Source organism: Patagioenas fasciata, chromosome 5, assembly GCF_037038585.1.
Source record: "Patagioenas fasciata isolate bPatFas1 chromosome 5, bPatFas1.hap1, whole genome shotgun sequence".
Classification (NCBI taxonomy): Eukaryota; Metazoa; Chordata; class Aves; order Columbiformes; family Columbidae; genus Patagioenas; species Patagioenas fasciata.
In genome coordinates, this window is record NC_092524.1 from 36632182 (window position 1) to 36647471 (window position 15290).

At 37.8% G+C, this 15290-nt stretch overlaps 1 protein-coding gene across 1 annotated transcript; it reads left to right on the forward strand.

The window, feature by feature from the left end:
• The first annotated feature begins 6153 nt into the window (after positions 1-6153).
• On the forward strand, positions 6154-9515 carry LOC136101696 (fibrinogen-like protein 1-like protein). The gene is made up of 2 exons (XM_065838028.2): positions 6154-6333; positions 8600-9515. Exons 1-2 carry the CDS (start codon positions 6186-6188, stop codon positions 9298-9300), a joined length of 849 nt encoding a protein of 282 aa, XP_065694100.1. The 5' UTR covers positions 6154-6185; the 3' UTR covers positions 9301-9515.
• Positions 9516-15290: the final 5775 nt, after the last annotated feature.

Consider the following 15290-nt stretch of genomic DNA (forward strand, 5'->3'; position numbering starts at 1 on the left):
TCTGGATACACAAGTTGCTAGTCTCTGTCAAAGCCTTTCCCATAATAATGGTGGCATTATTGGGCATAGTGATCATGAAGTGATTGAGTTTTCTGTTCTTGGAGAAGGAGGAGGATCAGTAGAACTGCTGCCTTGGACTTCCAGAGGGAAGGCTTTGGCCTGTTTAGGATGCTGGTTGACAGAGTCCCTTGGGAGACAGTCCTGAAGGGCAAAGGAGTCCAGGAAGGCTGAAGATTCTTCAAGAAAGAAATCTTAAAGATGTAAGAGCAAACTGTCCTCGTGTGCCAAAATACAAGCCAGCAGGGAAGAAGACTGGCCTGGCTGAACAGAGAGCTTTGGCTGGAACTCAAGAAAAAAAAAGATAATTTATGACCTTTGGAAGGAGGGGCAGATGACTCAGGGTGTTGTGAAGTTATGCGGGAGAAAATTGGAAGGGCCAAAGCCCAACTAGAACTTCATCTTGCTACTTCTGTATAAGAAAATAAAAAATGTTTAAATACAATAGCAACAAAAAGAGGGCCAAGGAGAATCTCCATCCTTCAGTGGATGTGGAGGGAAAGAGAGTGACAGAGGAAAAGGCTGAGGTACTGTGTGTCTTCTTTGCCTCAGTCTTTAACAGTAAGACCAGTTGTTCTCTGGGTACCCAGCCTCCTCAACTGGAAGATGAGGACAGGGAGAAAAATGAAGCCCAAATAATCCAAGGGGAAATGGTTAGTGACCTGCCACACCACTTAGACACACAGAAGCCTATGGGGCCAGATGGACTCCACTCAAGGGTTCTGGAGGAGCTGGTAGAGGTGATCATCAAACCGCTTTCAACTATTTATCAGCAGTCCTGGCTAACCAGGGAAATCTCAGTTAACTTGAAGTTGGAAAATGTGATGCCCATATACAAGGGCCAGAAGGAGTATCTGGGAAATTACAGGCCTGTCAGTCTGACCTTGGTACCAGGGACGGTCACAGAACAGATCATCCTGGGTGCCATCACACAGCACATACAGGACAACCAAGTGATGAGGCCTAGTCAGCATGGGCTTCTGAAAGGCAGGTCCTGTTTGTACAACCTGATCTCTTTCTATGACAAGGTGACCTGCTCAGTGATCCAGACATGAGGATCGAGTGCACCCTCAGTGAGTTTGCAGACGACACCAAATTGGGTGGGAGTGTTGATCTGCTTGAGGGTGGGAAGGCTCTACACAAGGATCGATGGGCTAAGGCCAATCGTATGAGGTTCAACAAGGCCAGGTCCGACCCTTCGGTCACAAAAGCCCCAGGCAGCGCTACAGGCTTGGGAAAGAGTGGCTGGAAAGCTGCCTGGCAGAGAGGGATCTGGGGGTGTTGATTGACACCTGGCTGAAGATGAGTCAGCGGTGCGTCCAGGTGGCCAAAAAGGGCAATAGCATCTGTGCTTGTGTCAGGAATAGTGTGGCCAGCAGGAGTAGGTAAGTGGTTGTCCCCCTGTCCTTGGCACTGGTGAGGCCCCACCCTGAATCCTGTGTTCAGTTTTGGGTCCTTCATTAAAAGGAAGACACTGAGGTGCTGGAGAGAGTGCAGAGAAGGGTGACAAAGCTGGTGAGGGGTCTGGAGCACAAGTCTGATGAGAAGCAGCTGAGGGAACTGGGGCTGTTTAGCCTGGAGAAAAGGAGGCTCAGGGAGAGCTCTCTACCTAAAGGAAGTTGAAGTGAGGAGGGTGTTGGTCTTTTCTCCCAAGTGACAAGGGATAGGACAAGAGAGAATGGCCTCAAGTTGCACCAGAAGAGGTTTAGATTGATATAAGGAAAAATTTCTTCATGCAAAAGGTTGTGAAGCACTGGAACAGGCTGCCCCGGGAAGTGGTTGAGTCACCGTCCCTGGAGGTGTTTAAAAGACGTGCAGATGTGGCACTTAGGGACAAAGTTTAGTGCTGGACTTGGCAGTGTCAGGTTAGCGGTTGGACCTGATAATCTTAAAGGTCTTTTCCAACCTAAATGATTCTACAATATTTACTGGCACTTACTGACATCATTATCCACACTACTAAGTTTAAATTACCGCTACTTTGCCATTGCTAGAACTGATAGCTTCCTTATATGGGTTAGATAGGTGTATTTTTCATATCCCTTACACAGAGAGTCTGACTAGTTGCAATATAGTAGCCAAGTTGTCTCTGCAACTAACTTTAGAGCTCGATGAAGTAGCAGGTTGATCACTCTCAGTCAAATTCTTAATTTGCAACAGTGACACAAATTGTTAAAATATAGAGAACTTGTAAAGAGACGTTCCATGTAGCAGAGGCTGTACTTGAAAAATTCAAATGAATGCTTGTCAGTTAAAGCTGAGCAGAATCAGAGGGATAATTTAAACTTCAGTATATTGTGGGGAAGGAATATGCAGTCATTTGGCTGAGAAATGAAGTATCTTAATTAACATGGCTAACAACAAGTCCCTAGTGTAATGCATTATTTTGAAATCTGTATACAACCAAACCATACCAATGTAAACTCATCCTACCTTAAGCTCATTATATAATTTTCAGGGATGAAAAATTATTCTCAAAATACTTGATCAAGAGCAGAGAGAGATATGTAATGATTTTCTTTTTTTTTTTTCAAAGTTTACTTCTACAGAAATAGATGCCTTTTTATGCATGAGTGAATGAATGCTGTTGCCCTTTCTTCTCTCTTCTAATTAAACACTTCCCACTTCACTTCTGTTCTGCCAGCTCAGATGAGAGTTTGGAAATCAACAAAGAGACGCAAACAGCAAGAAAGTAAAGAAAAACAGAAGGACGAGGGAGGAGATAAACAGTGATGGAATATGTAGGAATTAAAGGCGCAAACCAAAGATGCACCTCAATTTATCTCAGGGTGACATGAGACCTATCAATAAATACCACTAAATTCGACGGTGTTTCCTAGAGTGTATCCACATGGACAGAGTGGAAAGGTATCTTTCCCTGCCCTTTCTTTGTATATTATTTCAGCAAGATCTGTTACCTGTTCAAAGCACTTTTATTATTTCATAAGATAAAATACAGTATTTTCATGCCTTAATAAGCTTTATAAACCTTGGCTATGAACCAGAGGTTAGATATGTCAAACATACAAATATCAGAAATTCCCTGAGCTGCATAATGCTAAAAACAGAGACAATGTGTTTTTCATCTTTTGCCTGTAGCTACTGCTACTGGCCAGTGTCAGAGAAAAGACACTGTTCTGACTGCCTGTGGCCATCCTTGTGTGTCATGAAGTCTTGCTTGTACTTTAAAGAGAAATATCACTGAGTTTTAAATGTTACAAGCAAGTCTTTCCTAAATATTTGTTATGTGTATATATTTAATTGTGTATGAAATATAAATCCTCACATGTTGTACTTTCTCTGAGGATGAAATATTGAAGAACAGAAATTATGCATAATACAAATCCTCCAGTAGAGCTTGCACAGTATTTAAAAGTTCTATCAGTTTTAATTATGGCTTATTTCAGAGATGGACTCTGATCCAAGTGGATTGCAGGCTGGATCAAGTAGCACAAAAACTTAGGTGTTGGCTCATTTTGAAAACAGTAACTGTAATACTCAATGAGACATCATCTAAAGGCCATGCAGATAGAAAGTACAACTTTCAGAACTATAGTAACAATTAATTCATCTAATTCATTTATTTTGACCTGAATTATATGTTAATTAACTCCTTTTAATCCAAATAAACTAAAATAGAAACCTGTTGACCAACCTCTTCTGCTTTTGATATTTGCTGTTTTTTGGGGGTTTTGTTTTTGTTTTGTTTTGTTTTGTTCTTTTTGGGGGGGGGGGGTGTGGGTGTGGGTGTGTGTTTTTTTTGTTGTTAGTTGTGTTTTTTTTGTTTATTGGTTTGGTTTAATTTTTTGTTTGGTTGTGTTTGTTTGTTTTTCTTTTTTCTTCTTTTCTAATTTTATAGCTCTTTCACATTAAAACATGAAGTAACAATAGGGTTTATGGTTGATCTGTTCCTAATACTTAAAAATCAACTTCTGTCTATGCAATTTTAAATGTGACTAGTAGTACAGCACCTAGTTAATTCAGCTATGCAAAATGACGTGGTAAATTTGAGCATCTGATTGTGTGTGTTTGAGATACATAAGGAATTTTCTGAACTGTAACCTCCTTCATGGTTCTCCATTACCACGCCTATTTATTAATCAAGGAAATTTAATTTAGTTACTATTTTGTATTAGTCCTTATGGAAGAACTTTGTACTTTATAATTCATTCATACTTGCAAGTGTAATGTCAAAGTCCACCAGAGTAAGCACACAGTGTGAAATAATGAAGATGGAATTTTGCTGCCTTTGAGATAGCGTGTTGGAGCTAATATATTCACCTGGACTTAAGTAGCAGGCAAAGTACAGCTGTAGAGAATGAGCTTGTTCATTTGTGTGCATTTTTCTTTGCCAAGCTTCACTTGAAAGAGGTAAGGTGCCTGCCTAGTGCAGTTTTTCTCAGTTACTTTCTTAATAATTTATAATTCCAACTTCTATTCTGGAATTAAATGGATCTGTAAATCATTTCAATGAGTAAACATGAGGGAAGAAAAAAGACTGTCTCACTCAAAAATGATAAAGAAAACCAAAACAGCTAAAAAATAACTCCAGATCCAAGTACAAATTTCCTGAAATGTAGTGATGCTTGTGGGTCAGGTTTTGATTTTAAGTAATTTATAGAATAATAATAATAACAACAACTAAAATAATAGAAGCTTTCAGGGAAAAGGATACATGGCAGTGGGAAATCCAGGCACAGCAGAACTTAAATGTTTTAAATAAAACTCTCTACCAAATTCAACGTAAGGCAATTTTCCAGTTTATTATGATACCAATGTCAAATGACTAACTTTGCACAAAATATGTTAATAGTAAATCAGAGTAGAGTAGAAAATTCTGTTTTTCTGGGTTTTTGTACGGCAGCTATAAAAATTGACTCTCAAACCTGAACTTTATTACAATTATTTATCTTGGACGTTTAAAAAAAAATATGCTGAATATTTTTTCACTCTGGAAACCTGTTTACTGAATGTGCTGCTAAGTCATTAGATTTATAAGGAATGTGTCTCTTTTGCAACATAAACCAGTGTGGACAAGGGTACTGACCTCTGTAGAGTCTGTGCTGATGCTGGCAGGAAATAAGCTCTGACCGAAGAGCTGTTGCTAGAACTGTTTTCTGCCTTTGTCAAACACACTGTGAGGAGCTCAGGCTTTAAATAAAAATTTAAAAAAAAAAAAAAAAAAAGAAAAAAAAAAAGAGTTTTGGCTGGAGTGTAAGTAAATGTGTCCTTTGAGAGTACGGGAAACATTTGGTATCTTGATTCAGTTTAAACCGTCATGGATATAGAAACTCCTCTTCAGTCAAGCTGGGATTTGCCTAAGTGAGGACACCTGGATTTAGTCCAGTAATAGCTTAAGCCTTCTTGCTATGTTGAATAGACAGTTACTATATGTGTAACCCCAAAAGGAGGATAAAATGGGCCTCAAAACTATTTTGATTCAATATATTGAACCCTTGTGGGTTTTGAAGAGGCTGAAGAAAAGTTATTTTTGCTTTCTTTATTGAGCTTTTTTTTTTTTTAATCTGATTTAAACCTGCAACCTATTATCTAAAGATGGAGATGAAAATTTGTAAAAAGTGTAGTCCGGATGTGCTGAAGTGAGTTCTCCATTGTATGGAAATATTCCCAGCACTTGCAAAGCCATGTCTTTGAGTACTGTTTGAACTGCTGACAGTCTGCAGAGCCAGTGTTACTGTTTCTGCCAGTTCAACCATTGGTGCCGCTATTTCACTACAGTTTGGACTTGGGGAATAAGCAAAGTTCAATTCTGATAAATATAAAATGTGCTTTTTCTTTTGCCATTACATTACTTTCTATGGCTTTTTGTTACACACAAAATTACATTATGTTTCATTGCCCAGCACGGCATAAGATGACAGAGGTGAGAGATATTCTAAGTGTGTCAGCACAGACAGAGGAATGACTGGTCAGAAATAGGGTGTGAGACAGCAGGAGAAGGAGAGGTCCTTGAAAGATGGGAGAGGCCAGTTTCTGCAGAGGCTTACTGTGTTGAAGCTAGGTATTCCAACACCTTCCTCCTTCAGGACTTCCACACTAAAAGTCATCAATCTTTCCATTTTCAGTTCCAGTCTGTGTTGCTGCAGGAGGACCGACTGGGACAGAAGATGCTGATGAAGAGGTCAGCAGGATTTATTCTGTTCTTGCTCTCCCACTGCACTGTGTCGGTGAGCACCAGAGAGGCAACGGTTTTGGCTAACGCCCACCTTCTCCCCCAAAGAGGCTATGAGAGACTGGGTAACACTGACAAAAAAGGTACTCATGAGGAGAGTGAGTGATTTGGATGCATGCTGTGTTTTACTTTATCACTTTGCTGTAACATTTTCAGCCAACATATTTGAAAGCTAGCCGTGCAAAAGTACTTTGCAATATGAACACGTCCTGCCCCGAAGTCCAGAATCTTTAAAAACCTTGCTCAGCTGCCATCTAATCCAAGAGAAATTGACAGGTTTTTGTAAAAAAAATATTTTGTGGCATTTGAAGACTTAGGACAATCAAATCTAGATTACATCTAACATCAGCACCTAAATTCCATTAGTACCTATAAATGAAGCAGCCCTCTTCCCATCTAGCTTTCAAGGTCCAGCTTGGTAGGTGTTCTAATACATTTACCAGAGTAGATCCCACATCAAATGTAAACAAAAAGAGTAGTGGGATTGATTAGTTTTCCTCCTCTGACTCATGGCACTTGATTCAAGTGAATCCTGTAACAATCAGCCTAGATTATTTTCTCATTATTTGTCTACAGAAGTTCTTCTATTTTTCATGACTAATATGCACTGAGAAGGGCAAATACAAGTGTCACCATATATACTGCTTGCTTGGACATCACTATGTCCAACTCCTGTAGGGACAGGAGTTGAACTCGATGATCCTTGTAGGTCCCTTCCAACTCAAGACATTCTATGATTCTATATAAATCACTTAAATAATCATTCTATAAAATCATTGGGTTTGGAGTCAGGTTATGTCTACCAGGCGACTGTTCTAACAACTGGGATACAGGGTCATGTACACAGTTCTGCTCTTTCAAGATATTTAAAAATGTCGTGCAGATACTATTGAGATTTGAAGTATTATCTTCGTGGCTGTAGATTCTATTAGGCAATGAAAGGCATAAAAGTAAGACCTTGGAAAACCCATATACTCCTGTAAATCTGTCCTGAGTGACCTAGAAGTCCCAATAAACTTTTGAATGTCAAATATAAAAGACTATATTTAATACAATACTGATATTATGAATAATACTATTTAACAGGTTTAATCCATCAGGACTTGTACAAAACCTATGATATAACATTTCATACAATATAAAATCAGAGAAGGTAGAGTTATATTATACTTTAGGTAGAGATTGAAAATAAAATTACAATGATGTGGGTATGAAAGTAAACCTTAGAGTCAATGAGAGACTGGAAGTATTTGCTTATAAGTGATCTTTTCAGTATTCTTATTAAGTATACCAATGCAAAAATAGAAATATGCTGATAATATTTAATGATAGCATGAAGTAGAGAAATGCCAATACAAAGAGTCGGAATATTACACAGAGAAAAGAAAAATTCTTCAGTAATACCATTGGGATGAAAGATAAGGTAAAAAATTCTAGGTTTTACTGCAGGGTAACCTTACCAGTTACAAAGATCCAAAGACCAAACTCTATATTAAAGGAAACTACGCAATACAAATGCAATCCTAGAATATATCAACAGAGATGTTTTGAGTAAGACTTGGGAAGAATCAGTGGCACTATACATGGCTATCTGCAATACTGTGTGCAATTTTACCTAGATTCTAGGAAATTAATTTGCAGTGAAGAAGTGAAGAAAAGCTCCTAAGACAATTAAGGAACAGAAGATTTATCTTACACCAAGTAATAAAAGAACATATTTATCCTAACATAATTTACCCACTGCACAACACTGTAGTTCTACCTGGAAATCAGTGGTAACATTTAGCCTGGAGTTTGACTAGCAAGAACTGTTTCTAAGGAAATCCTCACATGTTAATAAGTTTTGTATTAGCAATTATCAATGAACACATGGCATACTTATCGGAATTTCATGCAAAGATGTTACAAATGCCAGAAGTATAAATTGGCTAAAGAGAAATTAGATTTATTTGCTGAGGATAAGGCCAGCTCTAGTAATAAAACACAATGGTCCAACACATTGCACAGGCAATTGCAAACTTCCTGAGTACTGAAACTGGAAGAACACAGGAGGAAAAGGAATGGTCTGCACATAACTTTTGGCTTTTCAACCATATTTCTGTCATAAATGCAAATCACGCTTCCGTTGTATGACAGGGTAACAAACCCTTTTTTGAATTTTTGAACATTTGCTGTATGTTCTGCCCTGAAATTTTCTGCCTTTAGCTAAGTAGGTGCCCACCAGCTGGGATGAAGTCAAAAACAGCTTCCAGTCAGAAGGTAATTGTTCACCCAGTCTGAAGGACAGAGTTCAATATTTAAAATATACTATTTGAACAAAAAAATTACTTTTTTTTTTTTTCTCCTCAGACTATCCAAGGGATTGTTTTGAGATTTTTCAGCGCTCCAAAGGAAATTCCAGAGATGGTCTTTACATCATCCAACCAAAGGAGGACCCAATTGTTGTCTCTTGTAACATGCAGGATGGTGGCTGGACGGTAATCCAGCACATTACAGCCAATAGTACTGTTGACTTTGACAGGACCTGGCGAGATTACAAATATGGATTTGGCTCCGTTCTTGACAACCACTGGTTAGGAAATGAATATATGCATCAGTTAACTAGCAGCTCCGTGCAATATATACTCGGAGTTAAACTTGTAAACCTAAATGCTGAAATCAAATGGGGACAGTACGAACCGTTCCTTATTGAAGATGAAGAATCTCAATACCGAATCAGGGTTGGTCTATACAAAGGCAACGCCACTGATGCTCTGACCCTGGACACAGAAGCTTATCTCCATGACAACCAGAAGTTCACCACCAAGGACAGAGACAATGACAATTACTTTCAGAATTGTGCTAAATTGGAACACAATGGCATTCCTGGGGGAGGCTGGTGGTACGACGCATGTGCCGGAGCAAATCTAAACCGTAGGAATGTGATATACTGGCAAAAGGACTGCAACAAGCAGCGCATGTGCAAGTTTGCATGGATGATGATCAAACCCATTGACCACAGCCTATCATATCCAACCAAGTCCTGTCCATGTCAGAAAGTTGAACTGTAGATAAGCCATGTGTACTTTGAAAGGAACATGGATTCTTTGTCCAGTGACTGAGGTGAACTCACACTTACTGAATAATCATGCTAAGTAATCATGACTGAAAAATTAATTTGGGCTGCTGCAAGGGCTTTATGAAAGTGTATTGTCCAGGACTGGACCAGGACATAGACATCTACCAACCACACAAGGAAACCCAGAGTATGATGTTTTGTATGAGATATACATGAATATATATGCATTTCAGAAGATTTTCCTCCAGTATTAACATTCACGATTGATCTCCTATCATTGCACAACTTATGCAGGAAGGAAATTTCCAGTGAAGTACCTACATTTACAAAATGCATATTTGACAGTATTGTGTATCACAGGGCAGCATCAAGCCTTTTCTTTTTACCTTTAGTGAAAGGTATTTTAACATATAAAATTGGAATTAGCCTCTTCTCTCATGGCTTCTTTTCTGCTTCACTGGCTCTTTATCTCTACTTTTTCATGATCCCATATACAATGAAGTATTCAGCATAGGCTTTTCTTCCTTCTTTTTAGAGCACCCAGAGTTACTGGGATCGTCAGCTTTCCCACTTAAAGCTACAAATCTAAAGCTTACAACACCTCTGAATTTTTTCCCAAGAAACTCAGTGAACACATTTTCCAAAAGATCAAATTGATTTTGCAATTGTTTACTTATTGTTCATTTTTTTCTTGAATATTACCTCACTTTTTTTTTTTTTTTTACCGTATTTTGACTGTTGCTTCTCCCTGTTCCATGCTGTGCTTCAGCTTTCTCTTTGTTTTTAATAATATGTGAAAAAATACTAGAGTGTTGGCTTTATTTCACATTTGCTAGCTTCAGTTGTTTTGGCACTGGGTCTTGACATTATTTCAACAGTTCCTTTTTCTGATTGTAAAACAGAGAATCTTTAAATTTCAATATAAATTTATCTATTTTAAAATAATAAATAAAGGCATTTCAATTTTGATAACCTCAAAGACCTTGTTTTCCTTTACAGCTGTTTGGGTTACTTCACACATTTCTATATCATTGGAATAGCTGAATAACAACTGAAGAGTTTTCATTGTTGTATTATACAAAACGTCAGGATAATAGGATATCTTGTATGTTTTCTTGAATATTTCAGTTACAGAAACTCAACCAACAGATACTGGCAAGCTCCTACTTTTTAATTTAAAAATGGAACATGATAATTTCCATGAAAATTACTCTGCAGAAAATAAATTGTATTGTGTTTTGAGAAGACTAAGATTGCCAGGATTACTTAAGAAGAGAAATTAAATGGGAAGTGGAAAAGCCAAGAAAGCCATTTTTATTCTTCACAATGCACAGCAACATTTTCAGAAAGAGATACAGACATGTTATTTAGGTGAGGCCAATATAGCATACACGTGTATTTTGCAGCATCTGTTTTGTTTTGGTTTTCCCTGAAATTGTGTTCAAAACCAGGGGTGTGATAGGGAAGGAAATGGACAGTAGCTGAATTGAGTTTATGTCTTTAAGTCAATTTAATATGGGTTCTTCTACAACTTTATCAGAAGGTCTCCGAAGTTGTAATGAGGATACAAGAAAATCACCCAAGTGCTGCCAGTCTCCCATAGCTTTTATTTCAATTCCTGGCCGTATAGCCAGATTCTCACATGCCTTCCAAAAATGTGTTTTGAATAATTTTGACATGCAAGCACACACCTAAAAGCCAGCAGGCTGCATCTCATTCTCAAAGGCAAGTAACCTGCTGTGCAGCCCACCCTTGTCCTGCTTCGGAGGGGTTTGGAGGAAAGGACCGTATGAATGAGCTGTATGAACGATTTGGGCACCACCACCCCAAACCCAGCTGCGCAGTTTTGGAGGCACTCTCTGGTATTAACCAGAGCCTTACAAACCTATGCTGACACTGAATTCCAGCACAGGAATTAGATTAAAATGTAATAACTTGTAAAACCAAGTCTCCAAGCAAAAAGAAGACAGAAAGAGTAATCCAGTTCACAGACACTTAATGGAACTCGGGGACCAAAGAAGGTTCCACATTTATAAACAAATTATGGATGGAAGTGACTACTGGAGCTGGATTTTGGACTAAATAGTGGATGAAAAATAACTTAGAATACTACAATACACCCACCAGCACATCTTTCTAGAGCTCTTACAGAGAAGGACACTGAGCCTTAAAAAGTCGACTAAATTCTGCCTTGTGAGTCCTTAGCAAAAGGCAGCCTTAACTGAACAGATTTTTTTTTTTCACCATCACTGAACCCTAATCACCAGATACCAAGAAAAATGCTGAGACCAACTGGCTGTCAACACTGAATCAGCAAAATCACAGTCTGAAACATGGGGATTTCTATTCTGTCTACACCTATTTTCCTTTCCCTATTAACATTTCTCCTATCCTCTCTCTCTGCCTTTCCTGATTATACTGCCTCCTGTACAGACTTGAAGAAAGGAGATGGATCCTCCCAAGAATATCCAACAGAAAAAAAAAAAAATTATTCGGTCAAATAAATGTCTTTCTAAAATGAGGAAGCATTGACAAGGTCTAGAGCAATAGGTACCTGGCTGACTTGCAGCTCCAAGCACCCCTGAACGGGAGGTATGTTCCACTTTAAACTTGCAGTCTCCTAACAATAGCAGAAAATAGGTTTCTTCACCTCTTCGCTATTTTGTATTTCTCCCCATACTGTTTTCTCACCTGCAGGAAAGGTGAGCACATTCTTACACACAATGTCACATTAATCAACCCAGAATTTAGCAGAAGGAAAAATTCTTCCTAAAAAAAAGTATCAACTGACAAAATAAGATAATCTGATGACCTCTTTCTAGCAAAAAGCACTGATTCGTTACTGTTTGTCTTTAAAAATCATTCAACTTTCATATGAGAAAGTACTTATTTCTGTTTCTAGTTTTCCTATGTGTAACCTAAACAATAGATTTCCAGACTTCCACATAACCTTTTTTTATGTGTTAATTATAGGTTTAAAAGTATGACAAAGTGGTTTTAGGACCAAGCATTGAATACTGTGCATAAATAAATTAGCAATGTTACCTGCCTGGTAATATTTTCTCCTATAATTATTTTTTTCTCCTGTAATTAACAAAACAAAGAGTCCTTTAGCCACTCTCATGTCCTCTGCATTTCAGAAGGCATGAGGATCCAGGCAGAGTGGTGGGGTACGGTGTTGAATCCAGCCACATCCCAGAGCTGGTATCCTCCACCATACCCTCTCTCCACTCTCCCTGTGTGAACTGCACATCTCAGGAGGCCTTGTGTATGGCACATAGTTAAAACAACTGTCTGACCTCCGCTATGTCTAGATGGCTGCCTCCTGTGAGGAGTAAGAGATATTCCAGCTTATACCTTGGCATAGTAACCTGGGAATTCAGTAAAAATCCCCAAACTTCAGAGGTCTACTGAAAGAGAAGCCATCAGTGACCAGGGTTTAGAGCACTACTTGTTGAGGGGAAAAATTTGAAGGATTTTAAATGTCTAGCTGTTTGAGGAAGACTGACTTCATCAGCAGATACATGAAAAAACTAATGGCATCTAGTAGTTAATGGCATAAGTATTGAGTTAAAGGCAGTGGTTCCACTGAGGGTAATGAAACCTGAAGTTTCTAATCTGATACATAGCCCAGCAGTACCTATTAAACCTTAATAAATGCATTTACCAAGGTGAAAAAAACAATTGCAACACCATCCCTTTCTGAAACCACTAACAGTCATAGATTATTTCTAGTTTTACAACACAATGCTATCAAGTTTTCTTTTTACCTTTTTTTTTTTTTTTTTACTTGATATAGATATGGGGTAACTATTAATAAAATCATAAACAAGAAGTTTATTTGAATGATCAAACTTTGAGGTTTTATGACATCCAGCTGTCAATTGTATGTGGAAGAAAACTCAGTGGGTACAAAAGTCAGCAATTTGGGATGACCACATAAGAAATAAATGTCCTGTTTCTGATTTGGTAGGAGGAAAGACAAGTATTTAAGAGAAAACACACAGTATCCATTTTTGGAGGTCACGTTTGGAAGGGCATTTTAAAACGGAGAAGCCACTGACTTCCCAGCGGCTGAGGAAACATTTCAGAAGCTGATGGAGCCCTTGTTGTCCCCAGGGCAAACATTGCAGCTCAGCCTTTCAGGGGGAAATTCTGACCTGTAATGGTTTTATAGCTCAGAAATGTGGTGAATGTGGGGTGGTTTTCTGTTGTAGTTGTTTTATTTTGTTTTGTTTTAAATACATTCTGTAATATTGAGAAGCAGTAAGCAGAATGGAGTTCTTTTGGGCAGGGTCCTTTCCAACCAAGAGGCACCTGCAAACGGTAATTCCAGCTTGACTGTTTGGTACTACTGAGGAAAAAAGTATTTGTTTCTCACTATGCCAATGTGATTCCTTCATCTTATTTATACCTTTATAGAAAGCAAAGAAAATTAATTTAAGAGGAAATTACACCATTCTGCTTGTTTCTTTCTTTTCCTAGAGCAAAGAATCCAGAGATGGCAGAAGTATGTATGTCCCCTAAAAACTACAAAGTCTCTTCAAAAAAGAAGCATCCAAAATTTCTCCTTCAGTATGAAGTTTTTGGGACTTCCAAACTATCAAAGGGTGATTTGGAAACTGTGTTTCCTACTACAAGTAAAAAAGCATCTTGCAAAATTCTATTTAAAATCCAAAATGTGAAAAAGTCCACAGGTACTCAATACAGTTTCAAACTGGGTATCTAATTTCATAACAACTATGTTCTACAAGAAAGCAGCATCTTTCAGATTGATATGGGATTCTTTAATTGTTGTAATGACTTCTCATTTAAATTTAACATACATACCACATCCCAGTGACACTTTTATTCCTTCAGGTGTGTGACTATCCTTAGCTACATTTACATTAAGATTTATCAGTTAAATTAGTTTGACATGCTCAGGTCATTTATCGACTATGACAAAGAGGTGATGTCACAGATTCCTGAGAAAAGCCTTACGTGGGAGATAAAATGACCAGAATAATTAAATTAGAGACGGGGACTTTTTCTGAGACTCAGCTCTAAAACTGGAACAATATCAAAAGGGTGATAAGAAAGAACAATTAAGGATTTTGCCTTGAAGTGCATCACTGTCTCTGGACGTGGACTCCTCAAGTCCATATATCCCGGTGCAGGTCTCATTATGGGTACAATAGAGATGAGGAACAAAAATCCACATATAAAAATAACTTTCAACAGTTAATAGCAGTTACTAATTGACATGCATAGTCGAGTAGGATAAGCATGATTAGCAATTAAATTATATAATTAATGGCAAAATATGCTCTATTATATTTTACAGGTTCTTACAGTATTTTCTCTATAACCCCTTTGATTTCATCCTTGCTTAATTCAGTGGGATTTTTCTATAAAGGAAACCCCTGCATTTATGTTCAACCTTGACCTTCTGTCCTTTGCAAAAGTCTTCACTCTGTGCTAAGTAGTCGCAGAAGGTGCACAACGTTAACTAGGTGTTCTATACCCATTAAAAAATTAGGGGAACTCTTCCAAGTATTTATCTACAAACACAGATTATATTTACAGAAAATGAATGCTACTTGATAATTTGTGGGGATCTGGAGGCTGGTATTTATGAAAAGGGAGAGACAAAAATGACACCTCATGTTTGTGGGAAAATTCAATATTCAAAAATATTAAAGTGTGCTGGGTATGCGCAAAGCTTAGTTAGGGATGTATATTTATGCATTTATATTGATAATACATACATATATATATATCTATATGTATGTGTATGTAATTATGTATAAATAAAATGTAATTTTACAAAAAAAGATCTTTTCACGAGTCCATGACCACGACCATAATCAACTATAGGATCAGTAAAAGATTCATTTAAAGGACAGAAATACAGATAACAAGATTGTTTTACACTGTAAAAGTCTCACAACACTTTTTAAAGGTACAAAGTTTAATCTGAAAACAAAATATAATTAAGTA

Excerpts from the sequence above, each read along its gene's own strand:
- LOC136101696 (XM_065838028.2), top strand. The coding sequence starts at position 6,186 with ATGCTGATGAAGAGGTCAGCAGGATTTATTCTGTTCTTGCTCTCCCAC. Across the intron at positions 6,334-8,599 it reads GGGTAACACTGACAAAAAAG|ACTATCCAAGGGATTGTTTT; the intron begins GTACTCATGAGG and ends TTTTCTCCTCAG.